At 51.2% G+C, this 20,489-nt stretch overlaps 1 protein-coding gene across 6 annotated transcripts in view; it reads right to left on the bottom strand.

Annotated features, from left to right (window-relative positions):
• The window catches only part of LOC120670847, a 36,646-nt gene extending 16,451 nt beyond the window's left edge, over positions 1 to 20,195 (bottom strand). The window contains exons 1-28 of one of the 6 annotated variants that reach the window (XM_039951016.1): positions 20,009 to 20,195; positions 19,823 to 19,901; positions 19,517 to 19,594; positions 19,346 to 19,426; positions 18,206 to 18,282; positions 18,067 to 18,121; positions 17,890 to 17,938; positions 17,327 to 17,464; positions 17,153 to 17,234; positions 16,896 to 16,974; positions 16,637 to 16,680; positions 16,366 to 16,560; positions 15,952 to 16,027; positions 15,522 to 15,602; positions 15,326 to 15,406; positions 4,148 to 4,224; positions 4,011 to 4,065; positions 3,870 to 3,918; positions 3,610 to 3,747; positions 3,245 to 3,326; positions 3,077 to 3,155; positions 2,827 to 2,873; positions 2,447 to 2,661; positions 2,232 to 2,319; positions 2,024 to 2,143; positions 1,826 to 1,944; positions 1,682 to 1,754; positions 1,486 to 1,605 (exon numbers count right to left, since the gene is read on the bottom strand). In XM_039951016.1, the coding sequence (XP_039806950.1) occupies positions 1,486 to 1,605; positions 1,682 to 1,754; positions 1,826 to 1,944; positions 2,024 to 2,143; positions 2,232 to 2,319; positions 2,447 to 2,661; positions 2,827 to 2,873; positions 3,077 to 3,155; positions 3,245 to 3,326; positions 3,610 to 3,747; positions 3,870 to 3,918; positions 4,011 to 4,065; positions 4,148 to 4,224; positions 15,326 to 15,406; positions 15,522 to 15,602; positions 15,952 to 16,027; positions 16,366 to 16,560; positions 16,637 to 16,680; positions 16,896 to 16,974; positions 17,153 to 17,234; positions 17,327 to 17,464; positions 17,890 to 17,938; positions 18,067 to 18,121; positions 18,206 to 18,282; positions 19,346 to 19,426; positions 19,517 to 19,594; positions 19,823 to 19,901; positions 20,009 to 20,119 (2,568 nt within the window). In that variant the 5' untranslated portion in view covers positions 20,120 to 20,195. Of the gene's footprint in view, positions 1 to 1,485; positions 1,606 to 1,681; positions 1,755 to 1,825; positions 1,945 to 2,023; positions 2,144 to 2,231; positions 2,320 to 2,446; positions 2,662 to 2,826; positions 2,874 to 3,076; positions 3,156 to 3,244; positions 3,327 to 3,609; positions 3,748 to 3,869; positions 3,919 to 4,010; positions 4,066 to 4,147; positions 4,225 to 15,325; positions 15,407 to 15,521; positions 15,603 to 15,951; positions 16,028 to 16,365; positions 16,561 to 16,636; positions 16,681 to 16,895; positions 16,975 to 17,152; positions 17,235 to 17,326; positions 17,465 to 17,889; positions 17,939 to 18,066; positions 18,130 to 18,205; positions 18,363 to 18,392; positions 18,442 to 18,571; positions 19,427 to 19,516; positions 19,595 to 19,822; positions 19,908 to 20,008 lie in introns of those variants that run through there. The other 5 variants (XM_039951015.1, XM_039951019.1, XM_039951017.1 and 2 more) reach the window with 5 other exon arrangements.
• Positions 20,196 to 20,489: the final 294 nt, after the last annotated feature.

Consider the following 20,489-nt stretch of genomic DNA (forward strand, 5'->3'; position numbering starts at 1 on the left):
TTCCGGCAAGCAAAGACTAAGTGGCGCCAAGTCACCAAAACAAGGCCACCGCCACCGTTTCTCTCAAAACGTCACCAACGGCACCGTCTTCACTATTGGAGTTTCTCACCAAGAGGGGTCTCATTCCCCGCACAAAGTGTCATTGCCTCTCCACACCAAGTCGGAGGGTCACACGACGAGTACACGATTGCTTGCCGCAGCAAGACTTTGCTCAAGGTTGATCTCGCAAGATCAAGTCCTCCCAAACACTAAGCTTTTCAAGCTCACACTTGTACTAAGTTATTATAAGCTTGAATGTGGCACTAAGCTCAATATGGTGGATGGAGTTGATGTTGATCTTCAATAGAACTTTCAGAGTCTCCAACTCACTCAAATGACCCGGCCTTGGGGGTATATATAGGCAGCACAAGCAAATATAGCCGTTGGAGAAAAGCTGCCAGAAAAATACTTAACGCCGGTTAATCCGACGCACCTCCAATAGCCATCGTCGGTTCAACCGGTGATACTAAACTGCCCGCCTCAAAAACTAGCCGTTACGTGTACGGGCAATCAACCGATGCTGCGTCGGTTTAACCAGTGAGTGTAGTTGTCCTGTGAACTCTAAAAAAACCAACTCTCTGGACAACTACACCGACGTTCACCAAGACCCAATCGTCGGTTCATCCGGTGTATAGACCTTGCCTCAGCCTCTGGGTCCATTGCACCGACGTATTCAACTTCCCAAACGTCGGTTCAACCGGTGAAACCAAAATTCCTGGTGTGCTCCAAGTCAATGCACCGACGTATGTGATTTTCTCAGCGTCGGTTCAACCGATGATATTAAAGTATCTCTGTCTTGATTTCTTTGACTTGGATTTCTTCACGGTCTCTTCAATTCTTGTCCTTTGGACCGAAGAGGTTCCAGGGCACTGCCCTTCGGGCGTAGCTACGCCTATCTTCTCTTTGTCATCACTTGAACCTAAAAGCCTGAGAATGATTATCTTAACAATCATATTAGTCCAAGTGTTGTGTTGTCTATATCAATCACCAAAACATTATATTGAAATATGGCATGAGAGGCCATTTTCGCTATAGACCGGCATGGGTGAACCGCATGTGGTGGGTGGCCCCTTGTGTAAGGGGCTGGGGCGGCATCCCCACGTATTTGGGTGGGGTGGTGGCCCTGGTGGGAGTGGGTGTGTGGGTGTTTGGGGGGGGGGGGCAGCTCCAGTTGAGCTCTTAGTGAAATATCATGGGGCAGTCTTTCCCCCATCGGGCGAGTTTTATATTGTGATTGAATTAATGGAAAAGTTCAAGACTTTCCTAAGTGCAGTTGTTTAGGAAAAGTACAATAGTAATTAGCCACTCCGTTGTTTCTCGTTTGGCTAATGATGACAGGTGCATTCACGATGCACATCAAAAAGGGCATGTTAATTTAGACAACCAGCTTCTGCAAAAAGTCAATAGCAAATTAACTTTCATATGAAATAGCATTTTATAAAATACCTTCTCCAAGCTACAGAGATGCTGACAGACTGCATTTGGTCCTTGTTTACGCAAGAGATTTATGGAAATTGTTGAAACTTGTTTCTCAGAAACTCGTCCTCTAGTCTTCTCTTCAACCCACTGCATGTCCAAGTACAAAAAAGAATTCTTAGGTATTGCTCTTCCCTTTACCAAAACAATACCTCAAGAAACTTACCTGTCTGAGATTGGAGGATTTATAGCCAAAAGCTGCATCCTTGGCAAACTCAGTTTCACCAGCAGGTATTAATCTGGTAGAGATATTAATTAGGACCGTCAACCTTTTGTCATATTGCTTATTGAAATAGCTACCATAGATTACCTGTCAGAGTCTGCAACATAGTGGATGTCATTAATAGTGTATCGTCCACCTTGAAGGAAAAATGGACAGATTATCCAAGCATCCATCTCGCCTAATACTGAGACAGCTGCATCAGCTTCCTGGAAAGTAGAATGATGATGACCATGGAAAATGAAAAGGAAGAAAAAAAATCAAACATGTACGAATTTTGATATTAACCTCTGGGAAATGCCCACGTAGAGTTGAATCACCTCTCAAGACCACTGTATAACTAACACCAGGGACATTCTTTGCTGCAGCTTCGAGATTTCTGCAGATAGTTTGTACTAGCAACATAGCCTATTACAGTGAAATAGTTAAATATATATACACACATTTCAAGGGGCTGCAAATTTAATAATTAACTGCTATAACATCATTCCCTTACCTTATCAGCAGTCATTGAACGAGAGTTTGTCAAAATGAAAAAGCAAGTTGGTAGCTTGAGAAATTGTTCGACAAGGGCTTCAACAGGCCTGCAGTTTAATTCCATGCTAGGCTTAAGAAACCATGTATTTAACGTACATCAATGAAACTCATATATAAATGTATGCTAGTGCAATATATATAGAGACTAAATAAAACATAAATTCTGAGGTTTACCATTCAGTTAAAACTTCTATATCATGTACTGTTTGAGTTCCAGTTGGATCATCATCTAAAACTACAAGAATCTTTTTGCTATTACGAGATGCAACAGAAACAAGGTCGTCCATTGGATCTTCTGGCCATTCAGCAGGAAGAGAATGAAGGACATCTTCTTTACTAAGCAGGGGAGGCTTCCCTTCTACTTTAACACCAGTTAATGTCTCATAGACCTGCAGTCACAACCCTGTTGTCAGACTGATATAAAAATTATACAGTAAATTAGTAAAGACTGAATGGGTGATCAGATTAGGGCTGTAATATCTCGTAAAAAAAGATTAGGGCTGTAATATTTCAGAATGGTCAAATTCCAACTTCCTAAAGAACATAATACACACCTTGACAACAGCAGCATCATCGTATCGACCCCACCCAGAAGCAGATCCTGTTATAAATGCATCACGAATTAATAGTAGCAATATAATTTAGCACTTGTTATTCAAGGAAGACATATTGCTTGATGGTTGATTTCTAAAATACGATGCGATGACATTATTCAGGACATTTTTTTTCATGTAAAAGCAAGAACCATCTGAAACAGAAATACACAATCAAATAAGAGATCTTTGTTTTCTTACAGAAAACAACCTGATATAAATAGCTGATGAGCAATAGTAGAGACATGCACTGGGATCTTCGAATTGGAACTTTCAGAAGATACTATACCCTATCAAAGACAAGATACGAGCACTTAGAATATACTGATAGTAGCTAACAACATCAATAAGTTAAAGGTTGGCAGTTCGTTATCCATACAAGATCCTTGACAAATATATCCACTGCAGAATAAGGTGTATAATCATTATCGAGCATGTGTGGCACACGATTTCCAAACATCCTGCAGGATGGATATTGCTTATATCAGGAATCATCTAGCCACTAGCCAGCTTAATACATTATAAAGTGTACAAGCATTGTATAAAGAATTATAAAAGACCATTAAATTATGGAATCTAAAGGAACTGTTAGTTGGCAAAAACTAGTTTCCTTAAATGTTCCATTTCTTTTCTTATCAGTTTGCTAGTCAACTAACAAAATCAAAAGAAAGAAACATAAATTAAAACATAAAGATCAAGAAGTGACAGATTAAAGTGACGAAGGGCATAATCAAAGAAATATACCATGAATAACCTCTTGCATGTTGCAAAATTTCAAAAAGACGTCTTGTTCTCAGATTTAGTCGAGCAGCAAATGCCATGGCTTCAGCTGCTGAGGCTATATGAACCCCAGCAAGAAGTTGGTTGACCATCTTAACAGAACTGGAAAGAATGAGAAAATAGATACCCATTTATATACAAATGAATATTAATACGTTTTAAGTATATATTATGCAAACAACCACTTAGTGCTGATGAAAAAACTACAAGCCAAGAAGAATCACCTTGCAGCTCCACATCCTCCTTTGATGATATACAATTTCTCACTCAGTGCTGTTATTTAAAACTGATAAGCCACTGGCCAATCTCTGGATGTTTGTCTAGGAACTAACATACAATGATGTTCAGGTAGTCATCTTTATTACCTGATAGAACAGCACCTGCACAATGAAGAGCTTCATCTGTCCCTGATGCCATTATCTGTTAAAATAATGAACAGCGTTATTTCAATTAGGGCTATAACATCATGTCCATATTAAATTGATGTATTAGTGTATCATACAGTTAGAGTCCCATCTGCTGCCCTTTTGACACCACCAGATACCGGAGCATCAACCAACTTTATATCTCGGCATTCAGCTGTATGGAAGTATAGTCAATGATACCAAACCTTTTGATCACAGAAAACCGTACACAACTTTCAAATCACAAAAACACCTAGTAACATCATCAACACTTCTTGAAGGTATAACCTTCATGGCTATTGTTAGCGTAGCTATTGTGGCCGCATGGGCCTTGGTGTCTTGGCTGCATGGGCCTTAGGGTTTTGGATAGATGGTTCAGATATGGCAAGGATCTCCTGATTGGTGGTGTTTCTATAAACCCTGGAGACCCTTGCCTATATATGTACGTGTGCATCAGCACCCCATAATCAATCTATTCTTTCCCGTGCCATATTGCTTTCATGGTATGAAGAGTCCGGGACTCCCCCCCCCCCCCCCCCCCCCAATTCTTCCCCTTCCGCTGCCCTAAAGCTTGCGCCAGCCCTCCCTTTGGCTGCGCCATGGCCTGATCCCCTCCCCCCTCCCCCAAGGCTGCCGCCGCTGCGGAGGCCGCCGAGGCCGCGCGCAAGGAGCGCCAGGCTCCCCGCGACGCTGCTCTTGCCCAGGCCGCCAAGGCCGAGCAGGAGGCGGCCGACGCCTCCAAGGAGATCGACGCCCTCGCTGCTCGCCAGCGCGAGGCCCTCCAGCGCGCTGCTGCAGCGCGCAAGGCCGCCGCCGCTGCCATCGACGACGCCCAGGGCGGCAACGACCACTCCAGCGACGGCAGCGATCTTCACAGCGCCATGCTTCAACATGAAGCCGCCGCCGTGATCAATCTGCACGTCCAGGCCGTGGGTGTCCAGAACATCCGCAGCTTCGTCCACTCCATCCTCGACATCGCCACCGACAACTACAACCGCTGGCGGGATGAGTTCCTCCTCGTCGTCAGGAAGTACTCCCTCGAGGATCACGTCCTCAACGACACTCCGGCGCCGAACTTCCCCGACTGGGTACGCATGGACTGCGTCGTCAAATCATGGATTGCAGGCACCATCTCCACCGATCTTGCTGAGACAGTGATGGAGCACACCTCTACAGCCCGCGACGTCTGGAAACCCAATTTTTGGGGAACCGGGAGACTCACGCGCTCCACCTCGACCTGCAGTTCCGGAACTTCGTCCAGGGCGATCTCTCCATCGCCGACTACTACCGCCGTTTCAAGACCATGGCGGACAGCCTCGCTGCCCTTGGTGAGCCCGTCACCGATCGCACGTTGGTTCTCAACGTCATCCGTGGGCTCAACGACTGGTACAACGACATCGGCCACCATCTCCGCCGCGGCCGCCCGTTCCCGTAGTTCTAGGACGTCGTCTCTGAGCTCACCTTGGAGGAGTTGACCATGGCGCACAAGCTGGTGGCGTCCCCTACTGCCCTTGTTGCGGCCACGTCGAAGCCCTCCAAACCGCCCCTCCTGCGGGCGGCGGCCAGCCATCCGACCAGCGCTCGGGTGGCTCCAGCTCCGGGGGTGCCTCTTCCAAGTCCAAGCCGCGGCGGAACAAGCAGCGCAGCAAGTCCGGCGGTGCTCCGGGCGGCACTCCTTCCTCCTCCGGCGGCTCTGGGACCTCCAATGTTAGAAACTCAATTTTCACTCTCATTGAGCTGAGAGGATGACACTCAGTGTTGGGGCAATTTTCTGGTTTTCTTCATTCACTCAAACACAATGTCATGCCTTCCAACGGGAGGGGTGGCCACATATATATACAGCAGGCTGCTGGCAGCCAACGACTAAGCCAATGATGCTAGTCTAAAGCTAGTCTAACTGCTGTCCTGGGGAGGACACTAACTGCTGTCCTAGAGAGGACACTAACTGCTGTCCTAGAGAGAACACTAAAGCCAGTCCAAGATGCTAAAGGGTGCTGCTGTGCTGCAGCCCCACAAAAACCAAGAGGACACAAGAGTTATCCATCATTCTCCCCCTAAGTCTTGTGTGTCTTGTGGGAAGGTTGGACCATCCTGGTCCTGGAGCAGAGGTCAAGGAACTTGATCCTCCCAAGAGGCTTGGTGAGCAGATCCGCAAGCTGATCCTTGGTGTTGATGTAGCTCGGCTTATGCTTCCTCCAAGCAGCCTCGGATGAAGTGATACCTCATCCGAATGTGCTTGCTCCGTTCGTGGAAAATGGGGTTCTTCGCCAGGGCTAGAGCGGACTTACTGTCCACCCTGAGCTCCACCACTCCAGTGTCTGTGCCGAGGAGATCACCAAGCAATCGAGCGAGCCAGAGCGCCTGAGTCGACGCGGTGGAGGCCGCTATGTACTCGGCCTCGCAGCTGAACAAGGCCACCACCTGCTGCTTGACCGACTGCCAGCTAACGAGGCACTCGCCGAGGAAGAAGAGGATCCCGCTCGTGCTCTTGCTGGTGTTGATGTCGCCGGCGTGGTCGCTGTCACTGTACCCGATGAAGTGTGCCGCTCCAGGGCACCTCGGGTAGTGGAGACCGTGGTCGAGAGTCCCCGCAACATAGCGGATGATCCTCTTCACAGCCTACTGGTGCTCTGTCGTCGGTCGCTGCATGAACCGACTAACGTAGCCGACGGAGAACGCCAAGTCCGGCTGTGTGTGGGCGAGGTAGCGGAGTCTCCCCACAAGGCGCCGGTACTGAATAGCGTCCACCTCTTCCGCCGTGCTATCACGGCTCAGCTTCAGCCTCTCCTACATCGGAGTGAGAGCTGGGTTGCAGTCGGTGAGCCCAGCTAGCTCGACGACGCGCTCGGCGTAGGCGGTCTGTCGAAATGTGATCCCGGAGTCGTCCTGGTGCACCTCGATCCCCAGGTAGAAGGAGAGAGGCCCCAGGTCGCTCATCTGGAAGGTGGCCTTCATCTCCTCCTTGAACGCCGCCACCTCCGCATCCTTGGTGCCGGTGATCACCAAGTCGTCGACGTAGACACCCACCAGCAGGGCATTGCCGCCATTGCCCCGCCGGTAGATGGCCGCCTCATGCGGGCTTTGCTCGAAGCCCATCCCCTTGAGCGTGGAGTCCAGCTTGGCGTTCCACGCCCTCGGGGCCTGCCGCAAGCCATAGAGGGTTTTGCGCAAACGTAGCACCTTACCCTCCTTGCCGGGGATCGCAAACCCCGGCGGCTGGTGCACGTAGACCTCCTCCTTCAAGTCGTCATTAAGAAACGCCGACTTGACGTCCATGTGATGGACGCGCCAGCCCTCCTGGGCAGCCAGCGCAAGGAGAAGTTGCACGGACTCCATCCGTGCCACGGGGGCAAAGGCATCGTCAAAGTCGACCCCCTCCTGCTGCACGAAATCTCGTGCCACTAGGCGAGCCTTGTGCTTGACGATGGCGCTAGCTTCATCCCTCCTCAGCTTGAACACCCACTTAAGGGTGATCGCACGGTGACCGCGAGGGAGATCGGCAAGCTCCCAGGTGCGGTTCTTCACAACTGCATCCATCTCCGACTGCATCGCGGCACGCCATGCCACGTGTCCCTCGGCCTCTGCGAAAGACCGAGGCTCGCCGTCGTCGCACGCGAGGTGCAACTGCGCCTCCAGGTCGTGAGGCACCAGACCCGGCGTCGGCTGATCGCCGAGAAGGTCCTCCATCGAGCGGTACCACAACGGCTCGCCGTCGTGGTACGCGTTGATGCGCTCCTCGTCGTGAGAGAGCGAAGTAGCGAACTCCACCGGGCTGTGCTCAGTATGAGCAGGTGCTGGAGTAGACGTGCCCGGAGGAGTGGCTGTCGGTGCTGGAGTGCGTGGCGTCGCCGGCTGTGGTGGTGCAGCCGAGGAACTTGGCGCAGCCGGAGTCATGGCTGGAGAGCGTGGTGCCGCCGGTGTAGCGGGCGCCGGAGTCGGTAGAGGCTCGGGGACTGGGGTAGGCACGTTCGGCGAAGAAGTGCTGCCTACTCCCCAGCTCCCCGAAGTGGACGTACTCGACGATGAAGTCGTCGTACGTCGGAGTCGAGCCGTCGTCCACCGCCTTGTCCCACGCCCATCCTCGCCCGTCGTCAAAAACGTCGCGCGCCATGCGCACACGCTGTGTCTCCGGATCGAGAATGCGGTAGGCCTTCGAGCCCTCCACGTAGCCGATGAACACTCCCGGACTGCTCCTGTCGTCGAGCTTGCCGATGTGGCCAAGCTCATTGGCAAACGCGAGGCAGCTGAAGACCCGCAGGTGGGAGACCGCCGGCTTACGCCCATGCCAAGCCTCATACGGCGTCATCCCGTCGAGTGCCTTGGTGGACGAGCGGTTGAGGATGTAGACGGCCGTCACCACTGCCTCTCCCCAGAAGACAGCTGGCATCCCCCTCTGCTTGAGGAGGGCCCAGGCCACCCCCACAACCGTCTGGTTGGGCCGCTCGACGACGCCGTTCTGCTGCGGGCTGTATGGCGCAGAGTAGTAGTGCTGGATGCCCTCATCCGCGCAGTACGCCACGAACTTGGCCGCCGTGAACTCGCCGCCGTTGTCGGTGCGCAGCACGCGCAACTTGCGGCCGCTCTCTGCCTCCGCAGCAGCCTGAGCACGCCTGATGGCGTCCGCAGCCTCTCCCTTGCTGCCGAGGATCATCACCCACATGTAGCGGGAGAGATCGTCGACGAGCAGCAGGAAGTAGCGCCGTCCTCCTAGTGTGGCCGGTGTCACCGGGCCACACAAGTCCCCATGCACGAGCTCGAGCCGCTCCCTGGCTCGGAAGCTCGCCTGCTGGGGGAAGGGGTGCTGCCTCTGCTTCGTCAGCACGCAGACGTCGCAGAGCTGATCCACGTGGTCGAGACACGGGAGGCCTCGCACCATCTCCTTGGCGCCGAGCTGCTTCAGGGCCTCAAAGTGGAGGTGCCCAAAGCACTCGTGCCACTGCCATGCCTTGTCGTCCCTGCGAGCTGCAAGACAAAGAGGCTGGGCCACCCCGACGTGGAGGATGTAGAGGCGGTTCTTCCCTCGAACCACCTTGGCGAGAAGCTGACGACGATGGTCCCAGATGCGAAGGACCCCGCTGTCGATCACCACGCGTGAGCCTCTCTCATCGAGCTGCCCAAGGCTGATGATGGAGTTCCGCAGCGCCGGGATGTAGTAGACTCCGGTGAGCATTCGATGCTCTTCAGACTTGGCGGTGAAGATCACGGAGCCCACGCCCTTGATCTCCACGGCGGAGGAGTCCCCAAACCTGACGGAGCCACCTACGTCGGTGTCCAGGTCGGAGAAGAACTCTCGCCGTCCGGTCATGTGGTGCGTGGCGCCGGAGTCGAGGTACCAGTCGTCGATTCTGTCGTCGTCGGAGCCGTTGCCGAGGACTCGGGCACGCGGCTCGTCGAGGTGGAGTAGGGTGGTGGCAGATGATGCCGCCGGGTGGAGCTCCATGGCCTCGTGGAGCAGGAACAGAGCCGCCTCGTCATCCGGCTGGGCCTCCACGACGTGGGCTTGGCCGCCACGCCTCCGCTGCGGGCAGTCCTTGGCCCAGTGGCCGGGCCTGCCACAGTTGTGGCAAGCGTCGTCTCGTGCCGCCTTGGGCCTATCGGCGGCGCCGCCCTGAGCGCCTCCGCGGGCGCCGCCCTCAGCGCGCCCTCGTGCTCCGGCCAGGGCACCTCCGCGCCCCCTGCGCGGCTTGCCGCGCTTGCGGCCACCAGTCGAGGAAGAGGGCTCCCCACTATTCCCATCACCGTGCCGAGCCTCCCACTGCTCCTGAGTGAGGTGGAGCTTCCCGCCGATGGAGATGCCTCTAGAGGGAGGCTGTGGCTCGTCACTGTCGACGACCTTGAGGCGACCTATCGCCTCCTCGATCGTCATGGTGGAGAGGTCCAGCAGAGACTCGATCGAGCGAGCGGTCAGCCTGTACCTCTCAGGGACACAGCGGAAGAGCTTCTCGACAGCTCTCTCCTCGTCGTAGGTGTCGTCGCCGAACGTCACCATCTTCTGCAACAGTGTTAAGACGGAGAGCAAAGTCATCGACGTCTTCACCTGGCTTGAAGGCCAGGTTCTCCCACTCCTTGCGAAGCGCCTGCAATGTGGACTTGCGGGCGCGGTCGCTGCCGATGCGAGCCGCAGCAATGGCGTCCCAGGCCTCCTTGGCAGTCTCCTTCTAGGAAAGTGAGAATTGCATCTCGGGAGGGACTGCGGCGATGAGCGCATCCAGCGCCCGACGGTCCTTGTCGTAGTCGACATCGTCGTACTGGACGGCATCCCACATGTGCCGCACCTGGAGCCTCACCCTCATCACCGCAGCCCACTCGACGTAGTTGGACTTGGTGAGGGTTGGCCACCCGCCACCGGGACCAACGTCCCGAACCACCGCCTGGAGGCCGTGGTAGCCGGGAGCTGCTGCCCACCGCGCGGTCCACTCCTGCGCCCTCTCCCTCTCCAGCTCCTCAAGGTCCCCGTCGGCGGTGGTGTCGCCGGCGATGGAGCCACTGAGGCTGCCGCACAAGGTCTCAACCTCGACCTCCGCCGCACGCGCTGCATCCTCCGCCTCCTCTGCCTCCACCTCCGCCTTGGCCACCGCCAACTCCGCTGCTGCCAGCCAGGCCGCCCTCGCCGCTGCTGCAGCGGCTTGTGCCGTCGCTCGCCTGCGCTCCTCTGCCGCGGCGAGCTCGGCGTCTCGCTGACGTCGTGCGCTCGAGGCGACCCAGCGCCGAGACGATGCGTTGGACATGGCGCGCCTCCAAGGGGCTGCTGCGTGGAGAAGACGCAGCCTGTCTGCTCGGGCGAGGAAAGGGGAAATGGGGCTGCAGCAGATGCTGCTGCGCTAGCTGCTGCTGGGAGTGGCTGGGCTGCTTGGGAAGGAGAGGAGCAGGAGATGTCTAACCTACAGGAAAGTACGGCTCTGATACTAGATGTTAGAAGCTCAATTTTCACTCTCATTGAGCTGAGAGGATGACACTCAGTGTTGGAGCAATTTTCTGGTTTTCTTCATTCACTCAAACACAATGCCATGCCTTCCAACGGGAGGGGTGGCCACATATATATACAACAGGCTGCTGGCAGTTAACGACTAAGCCAATAATGCTAGTCTAACTGCTGTCCTAGAGAGGACACTAACTGCTGTCCTAGAGAGGACACTAAAGCCAGTCCAAGATGCTAAAGGGTGCTGCTGTGCTGCAGCCTCACAAAGACCAAGAGGACACAAGAGTTATCCATCATCAAAGGGGGCCGGCTCGGGCGCCTCCACTGCGCCCTGGCTGTTGCTCCACAACCCGTGGGCCGGGTCCATTCAGATGTGGCCCGGCCCGCGGCCTCTGCTGGCCCCTCTGCCCGTTCCCGCCGGCCTGCCGCCGTAGCAGGCGCTGCTGGCCCAGGCGCACGCTCAGGCCCAGGCCTACGCCATGCAGCAACACGGCTAGCAACAGGCCTAGGCGCAGGCCCAAGCGCAGGCGCAGCAAGCGCAGGCGCAGGCACAGCTCCAGCAGCAGGCACAGGCGCAGCAGCTTCAGGCCCAGCTGCAGTGGGCGCCGCCAGGGTTCCAGAACCCCTCCATCGCCCCCTCCTCCTGGGATCAGCAGTCATTGGCTTCCTCCTTCAGCACCATGAATCTCCAGCAACCTGCCACCAACGACTGGTACTTCGATTCAGGTGCTACATCCCATATGACCTCTGATCCTAACACACTTTCACATACTTATTTTTCGTGGTATCCTTCTCCTTCGTCCATTATTGTCGGTAACGGTTCTCTTTTACCTGTCACTGCTACTGGTTCCACACAGCTCCCTGGTTCGTTCTTTCTTAATAATGTTCTTGTTTCCCCGAACCTCATTAAGAATCTCATATCTGTGCGCCAGTTTACTTCCGACAATAATTGTTCTATTGAGTTTGATCCCGCTGGTTGTTCTGTGAAGGACCTTCAAACCAGGAGACTTCTCGCCGGGTGCAATAGCTCGGGGCCCCTATATCCACTATGTCGTCCTGCAGCCACAGCTCTTCTCGGCGGCCTCTCCTCGCTTTGGCACCGACGTCTCGGACATCCTGATCATGAGGGCATGTCCAAGCTTGCACCCATTCTACCCTTTCGTAATAAAGATAGTGGCAATTCATTGTGTCATGCTTGTCAGTTAGGTCGACATACTCGTCTACCGTTTCATGCGTCATCCTGTCGTGCTTCTAGCAATTTTAATCTAATACATTGTGACCTTTGGACTTCACCTATTGTTAGTATCTCTGGTTACAAATATTATCTGGTCATTTTGGATGATTGTTCGCATCACTTGTGGACTTTTCCTCTATGCATGAAATCTGACACTTTTCCTACGATTGCTAACTTCTTTGCCTATGTAGCGACCCAGTTCGGCACCTCCATTAAGGCCGTCCAGTGTGACAACGGCCGTAAATTCGACAACTCCAGCGCCCGAACTTTCTTCCTCACCCATGGCGCACACCTCCGCATGTCATGCCCCTACACCTCAGCCCAGAACGGTAAAGTTGAGTGCATAATTCGTTCAACCAACAACATTATACGCTCACTTTTATTCCAGGTTAGCATGCCCTCCTCCTACTGGGCCGAGGCTCTCGCCACCGCTACATACCTACTCAACATCCTGCCCACAAAGACGCTCGAGTTCGTGACCCCGCACTTCGCCCTCCATGGCGCGTTGCCGTCCTACGATCACCTTCGCGTCTTTGGGTGCGCCTGCTACCCCAACCTGTCTGCCACAGCTAGCCATAAGCTCGCACCCCGCTCCACCCTGTTCGTCTTTCTCGGCTACTCTCACCATAAAGGATACCACTGCCTTGACACCGTCTCCAACCGGGTCATCATTTCTCGTCATGTCACATTCGACGAGACCGCGTTTCCTTTCTCCAAGGAGACTCCTACACCCACTCCGGCAGACTTTGAGTTTTTGGATGATCTCACTAATGCTGCGCCGGTTCCCATTGGTGCCTGCAGGTACCGGAGCTGTCCCTCCCGCACGACCACGTGCGGTCGCCGCACAGCCACGTGCGGCCCCCGATGGATCCAGCGCCTGCCCAGCACCACCTCTGGTGCCCGCGGTGCTACCTTCGACGGCTCCAGGCGGCCCGCGGCCGCCCTGCAGCTGCCTGCGGCCAGCCACCCCCGGCTGCATCTTCACCGCCTCCTCGCCAGCAGCCATTGCGGGTCGATCCGCACCGGCCCCTCGAGGACTTCCGGCACGTCTACCCTCGTCGGGCGCCTGTTCTTGCCGAACCCGTCTATGCCTCGCCTCCTGGTCCTGCGCCTCTCCCAAAGGGTGCCGTCCCTGTCCCTGTCCCCCCCTGGTGAACAGGCACGCCATGACCACTCGGGCTAAGCACGGGTTCCGGCAGCCGGCAATGTACCACGTCGCCCCACTCCGAAGACCTTCCGTAGTGCCCTTGCCGATCCGAATTGGCGGGCCGCTGTGGAGGAAGAACTCTCCGCTCTGCTGCAGAACCATACATGGGATCTTGTGTCTCGACCCGCTCATTCCAACATTGTCTCTGGAAAGTGGATATTCAAGCACAAGTTCCTCTCAGATGGTTCCCTCAAGCGATACAAGGCTCGGTGGGTTCTACGTGGCTTCACCCAGCGCCCCGGCATCGACTTCGACGAGACCTTCAGCCCCGTCGTCAAGCCTGCCACCGTGCGCACAGTGCTGTCCTTAGCGCTGTCTCGCGGGTGGGCCGTTCATCAGCTTGATGTGAAGAACGCCTTTCTTCACGGCACCCTCTCCGAGACCGTCTACTGTGCCCAGCCAGCCGGATTTGAGGATCCTGTTCATCCCGACTACGTCTGCCGGCTGAACAAGTCACTGTACGGCCTCAGGCTCCCCGTGCATGGTACAGCAGGTTTGCAGCACATCTTCTCACACTTGGGTTCATCGAGTCCAAGTCTGATACTTCACTGTTCGTCTACAACCATGGAGCCGACGTCATCTACCTCCTGCTCTATGTCGACGACATTGTGCTCACTGCTTCGCCCCCGGATCTTCTTCGGCGCACCATCCGTGCTCTGCAGCAGGAGTTCTCGATGAAAGACCTTGGCGAGTTACACCACTTCCTTGGGATGCATGTTCAGCGCTGTGGTACTGGTCTCTTGCTCTCTCAGCGGCAGTATATGTTGGATATTCTGGACCGTGCTGGCATGGCCGAATGCAAGCCCTGCTCGACACCTGTGGACACCAATCCCAAACTTCCTGCGGATGGTGCCCCTGTCCAGGGCGCCTCAGACTACCGGAGCCTTGCTGGTGCTTTGCAGTGGCTGACCTTCACCAGACCCGACATCGCCTATGTTGTGCAGCAGATTTGTCTCCATATGCATGATCCTCGGGAGCCTCATCTGGCAGCTCTCAAGCGGATTCTACGCTATGTTCGAGGCACTCTTGATCTTGGATTACTGCTGCAACCTTCCTCGACAGCGGAGCTGACAGTCTATTCTGATGTGGATTGGGCGGGATGCCCGGACACGCGCAAGTCCACCTCGGGCTATGCTGTGTTCCTTGGCTCCAATCTCGTCTCGTGGTCCTCCAAGCATCAGAACACGGTGTCTCGATCCAGTGCTGAGGCTGAATATCGTGCAGTCGCCTAGTTGCACCAACTTCTCCTGGAGCTTCACGCTCCTCCTCGTCGAGCTTCACTGGTCTACTGCGACAACATCAGCACCGTTTACATGTCCTCCAATCCGGTTCAGCATCAGCGTACCAAGCACATCGAGATTGATCTTCACTTTATGCGGGAACGCGTGGCTACTGGTGATGTCCGCGTTATGCATTTACCTACATCCTCGCAGTACGCCGACATCTTCACCAAAGGCCTTCCATCTTCGGTGTTCACGGAGTTCAGGTCCAGTCTGAACGTTTGCAGTGGCTGACAATCAGACTGCGGGGGCGTGTTAGCGTAGCTATTGTGGCCGCATGGGCCTTAGGGTTTTGGATAGATGGTTCAGATATGGCAAGGAGCTCCTGATTGGTGGTGTTTCTATAAACCCTGGAGACCCTTGCCTATATATGTACGTGTGCATCAGCACCCCATAATCAATCTATTCTTTCCCGTGCCATATTGCTTTCAGCTATAACAGTTGGTTTCAATAAAATCAATACCAAGTTATTGCAAACTATTCTCTAATTTTAAGAAAATTAACAAAGAGCAACATTAATAAACACTGGGGCTCCTAGAAGACATCACCAGCAAGATAAATAATAAACCTTGCAAACAATTTGAGAATACTGTAGAACCTTATTTTGGGTAGGTAAAACTTGATAAGAGCTGTTACCTTCTAATCTTTTGTTGAGGCGGATCACAAATCCTGGAGAAACTGTAGAAGACAGAATGACAGATGTTCCAGCTGACAGGACTGAAAACAAGGGCATTCACAGTACTGCAGTTAAGCTCATTATACAGTAAACCAACTTGGTAGATGCATTTACTTTGCAAAATCAGAACAGAAGGGCCAAGCTTCGACAGATTACCCGGTACTGCACCAGCACTTCCATAAAGAACACTATCAGCTTGAAACTCATTTGCAACCATGATAATAAGTATTTCCACATCTGCAACCAGCTTGGGGTTAGTATATCATAAATGCTGTCTCTAACAAGTTAGTTCAAACTTTATGCAAGGTATCAGTGTTTAACCACTCTTCTAGTTGAACAGACAGGAACATTTGTAACACTCAATTTCATTGGTGACCTTACCATGCACATGAATACTTCCAAAGAAATAAAGTTGTATGGCCATATGGATCCTTAAAAACTAGTTATATACAGATGATCTATCCCGAGACTGAATGATACAGGGTTACATTTTACATGAGACATGTTTTGACAGTTATGATATAGGATCCAGAAAATTTTATGGGATGCAGATTTATAAAGCATATGGCAAAACCTCGTAAATTACCTTTTGCTAGTTCCTCAGGAGAACCTTTTGTTGATCCACCTAAATCATCAAACCTGACCATTGTTGGCTTGTAGACCTAAATGGGAAATAGAGAAGCTAAACATTGAGGGGGAAGGATTTCCATGTAGTAGCTCTAGGATCATAGACATATTCATGTAAAGTTGTTACAGCAAAACATAAATCTAATGCATCCGTCGTCATGTGTAACACAGCTAACAGCCAAAAGCCTATGATTAGTGACTGAATCCAGCAATCATCATGAGAATTTTCCAGATTTCCAGGATGCAAAAATGTTAAAGCAACACATGTGCAATTGGAAAGAAAAAATTGTGCCTAGTGCATTTTCCCCCCTACTGCAATAATAGAGGTTAATTATGAAGTTGGGAAGGATAAAAAAGTCTGAAGAGTTCTCACATCATAAGCAACAACATAGAACCCTGATCTCAGCAAATGAGATGCCATTCCAAAACCCATAGCTCCAAGACCAATGAAGCCAATCCGCTTTGCTGATTTAGATTCCATAACAAGCTGGTCAGCTAATTTGCTTGCATCATAGATTTGTTGACTGGCAGCATCTACGATGTTTACTCCAAATGATGCTTCCCAAACCTGAAATGTTCAGTTCCAAATTCTAAAACAGATTTGGGGGGAAAAAAAAACTTGAGTGCAAACAACTATTCCACACCATCAGTGGTGAGGCAGATACATCTCCAGTTACTTCTGAAGAACCTGCAAATTTTACAGAGAAGAATACATGAAACCAAAAACAGCATAAGCAAGCATGCAGAGGTTGTAGTTTTGTTATGAAAGCAAGACAGATAGTAAACATGGATGGATTGTCTCAAGCCTTTGATTCCAACCATTAATGACATTAGGACAGTGTCTTGCCATATGATACCCACTCTGGCTGGCAAATAGGCTGTGTAAAAAAGATTTAAGCATACCATGTATCAACTGTTGGTAGGCAACACCCAGAAGTGGCAGTGGAAATATTACTGCTTTAGCCATATCCATCACATAGCTCTATGTTTTATAAAAGTAAAACTGTTAGAAATTCAGAACGGGAGCATTCAGCCAAGGAGTAGTAGTAATTCTTTTCTGTTACCAATATCGAAATGCCCATGTATAAAAAAATAAGAGGATCATGAAATTAAGCATGGAATCGCCTACAACTCTGATAATAAAAAGAACAGGAACTTACCGCATTTTTCTTTGATGAGTTTAGGAAGTCAATAAGCAAAGGATCCTCACTCAGAAGTTTCGGAACTAACTCCACAAATATCCTGTGAATATAGTGTAGTAACATTTTAGTTGAAACGGATATCAAGTATTATTCATTTAGATATAACACAAACAATAAAAACACTCCAATAACCTTGAGCTTCCAGCAGCATTTGATATTATGTCATAGATAATTGATGGATGAATCCCAGCACGAACACCAAGATACATTGCTTCAACAGATGCAATAAAATGAATGCTCTCCAGCAAATCATTTACTAGCTTAATTTTGCTGCAGATAAATGGTAGATGTAGTGAGGAAAGGCATCAAGTGCCTTTTACATGTTCATTAGCGAAGAATGTACAGGGAAATTGTTAGATGTATATGTACCCTTTGTAGTTTCCCCGTTGTATAAGGGGTTTTGTGCATATTTCCTAATATCTATACATGTATATATTGGGCCCTAGAGCCCTCATATTGAATACAAGTGCTATTCATGACAGAAATGAGATATATAGTTCGCATTGTTGTATACTTGTATAGTAGTTTCACTAAATGGTATAAACATAGCTTTTGTGATTGATGTTCCATAGCACCGCTATAGGGTTTTACTGGACTGTTTGTCCTTCAGTAATGATATGCTATGCAATTCTGCTACATGTTCTTGATACAGAAACAGAAAAAATATATTACTCTTGTCAGAAAGGGAGAGCAACCTGCTAGTGCAAAATTCACCTTCAGCAAAGTAAATGGTTTTGTCTAGACCTGAAAAGTTTCAGCATTTAGATTAAGTTTTAGCTCCCTCGCCAAAAAAAAAAATAGCATTCTCATACCTTGAGCATATCATAGGATACGAAAGCAGACAGAAATATTAGTGAGATATTTGGACTTACCATTGAAAAACTGTCTAGCTCTTTCTGCTACATCCTGTCTCCCAGATGCTACAACCTGATATTCTTAGAGTAAATTATGATAAGAGAAACGAAAACAGACATGCATGCAATTCACATTCTCGTAAGTGTCACTGCTTACAACAATCTGTTGTTTCAATTCGTCAGAAAGACCACTGAAAATGTATCCATCAAGAAGAAGGGCGTCCTTCTTTTCACCTGCACAGCAAATTAAATTAAGCAAGATAAGTACCAGTCATTCATCTCGAAGATAACATCCTCTGTCGATCTCAATGGTTATACATGTGTTCACAAAAAAAAGGGTATACATGCAGCCTGTGGACACAGCAGCAAGTTTCAAATGTGCTCCCTTCAAAACTGAAGTCAAATATAAAAATCACAAAAATTATACACGAATTTTGGCAGTTTTTTTTAATGTGAAAGTTCCCTACATCTGGTAATTAAAGTGAACCAAAAATAGGAAGGCAGCAGATGCTCTGGAACATACCACTCATTTAAGTGAATTCGCAACCCTTTCGAACCTGCTTCACAATGTGGAGCTACAAATGGATAGAGAAGACCAAATATATTGGAAACTAACTGCCACAGGAGTCTACATGGCCGCCTTGGCCTATAAGCGTATTCGTTGCTGGACAAAAGCGCCCCAGATATATACTCTTTCAAAATCATGGGCGCCCCCAAAATGCAAGTTCTCTGCTTGGATCATCACCCAAAACCATGTCCAGTCCACGGACAGACTAGCCCAGCATGTGTGGACACAGCCCATCCCGCTAAGCCACCAAACTATGGAAACGGCTTATCACCTGTTGGCAGAGTGCAGATTCACAAGAAGGATTTGGAACTTACCACGACATGGTTAGCACAGCCGAATTTATGGGCCAGCACCTAGAAGAGTGGCACAGGGCACCAACACACAAAATTGGTGGACCAACATAACCAACTCACCCTCTGTCCCCCACAGAGCAATGCAAAGCCTCACCTTGCTGATCACATGGTAAATTTGGAAAGAAGGGAACTCAAGAGCGTCCAAGCACTGCGATCTTCATCCACATCTCTCATTGTGAAAAACAAAGAGGAGGCCGCGGCGTGGGCAACAGGCCAACAGCGTGATCCTTCTAGAGGGAGAATACCCTTTGTAATCTACTAACCGGTTTTAACTTATGTACCTTTCACTCTTCTTTATCAAAGAAAGTAATTAAAGTGAACCTAGAGGTCTTAGTACAGAGGTCCTGCATGTGAGTCGACAAACAAAATATGATACCTGCAAGTTTCTGCTCTAGCTTCTCCAGCTGACTAGGCAGCAGTGTTGACCGAATCAATACGGAAGCACCCGTGCACAATCCTAAAATGCTCAAACAAACATCGGATCAATTATACCTTGTACCCAACACAAGGGTTGCAGGCAAATTAAAAGTCAACTGATAACACGTACCTTTCACTATACCCTCATCTCCGAAGAACAACTCATCAACCCCATCCGCGTCGGTCAGCACGATCACCAGCGCGGAATCTGCAGTCAGTCAGTCACCAATAGGTTGAGATGATGCGATCGATCAGCTGAGCACGACCTCCTCGGCCGGCATTCCAACAAACGCCTCGCACGCACGGAAGATGCGTAGCAGCGAACCCCACGCCTACCGACCCAGCTAGTCGCCACTCATCCCGCACACCACCCGTATGCCTGCCTCGATCTCGAATTGAAACGGGCCAGTACTGGAGCTCGAGAGTTCAGGCTCACCTCGCGCGGCTTCCGCCGGGCTCGCGCACCGGAGGAGGCCGCTCAGCTCTGCGAGCGCCGCCGATGCCGACCGGTCCGCCTGCGCCTGAGTCACCGATTAGCCACGCTTGATCATCCCGGAGAAACGAAGCGACATGCGGGTGGGGGAAGAGCGGAAGGGCGGCGATTAGGTGAGCGGGGACGGACCTCGGGGACGAAGCAGCGGACGCGGGCGCCGGAGCGGAGGAAGGAGGCGTAGAGCTCGACGCTGAGTTCGTCGGCGCCGACGAAGGCCACGGCCGCCGCGGCCGACGCCATCGCTCCGCGCGGGGTGGGTATGCTCTGCTCCCGCCGGCGACGACCCCAAGCAGAGCGGAGCAGACATGCGGATGAGGGCCGTGTTTGGATGATTGGACGAAAACTTTTGTAAAAAAAACGAATGCATGCATGAAGTACTAAACGAAGTTTATTTGTAAAATCTTTTTAAAAATGGGTGTAACTTTTCGAGACGAATCTAATGAGCCAAGTTTCATCATTATTGGCTACAGTGATGCTACAGTAACCGCGCTCAATCATCCTCTAATCATGCGGTCAAAGACCTCGTTAGCTAGAGCAACTGCTACAGTACCACAGTTGTGGAAGTAATTTTGTAATTAGACTTTATTTAATACCTCTAATTAGTAGTCAA

This window comes from Panicum virgatum, chromosome 4N, assembly GCF_016808335.1.
Source record: "Panicum virgatum strain AP13 chromosome 4N, P.virgatum_v5, whole genome shotgun sequence".
NCBI lineage: Eukaryota > Viridiplantae > Streptophyta > Magnoliopsida > Poales > Poaceae > Panicum > Panicum virgatum.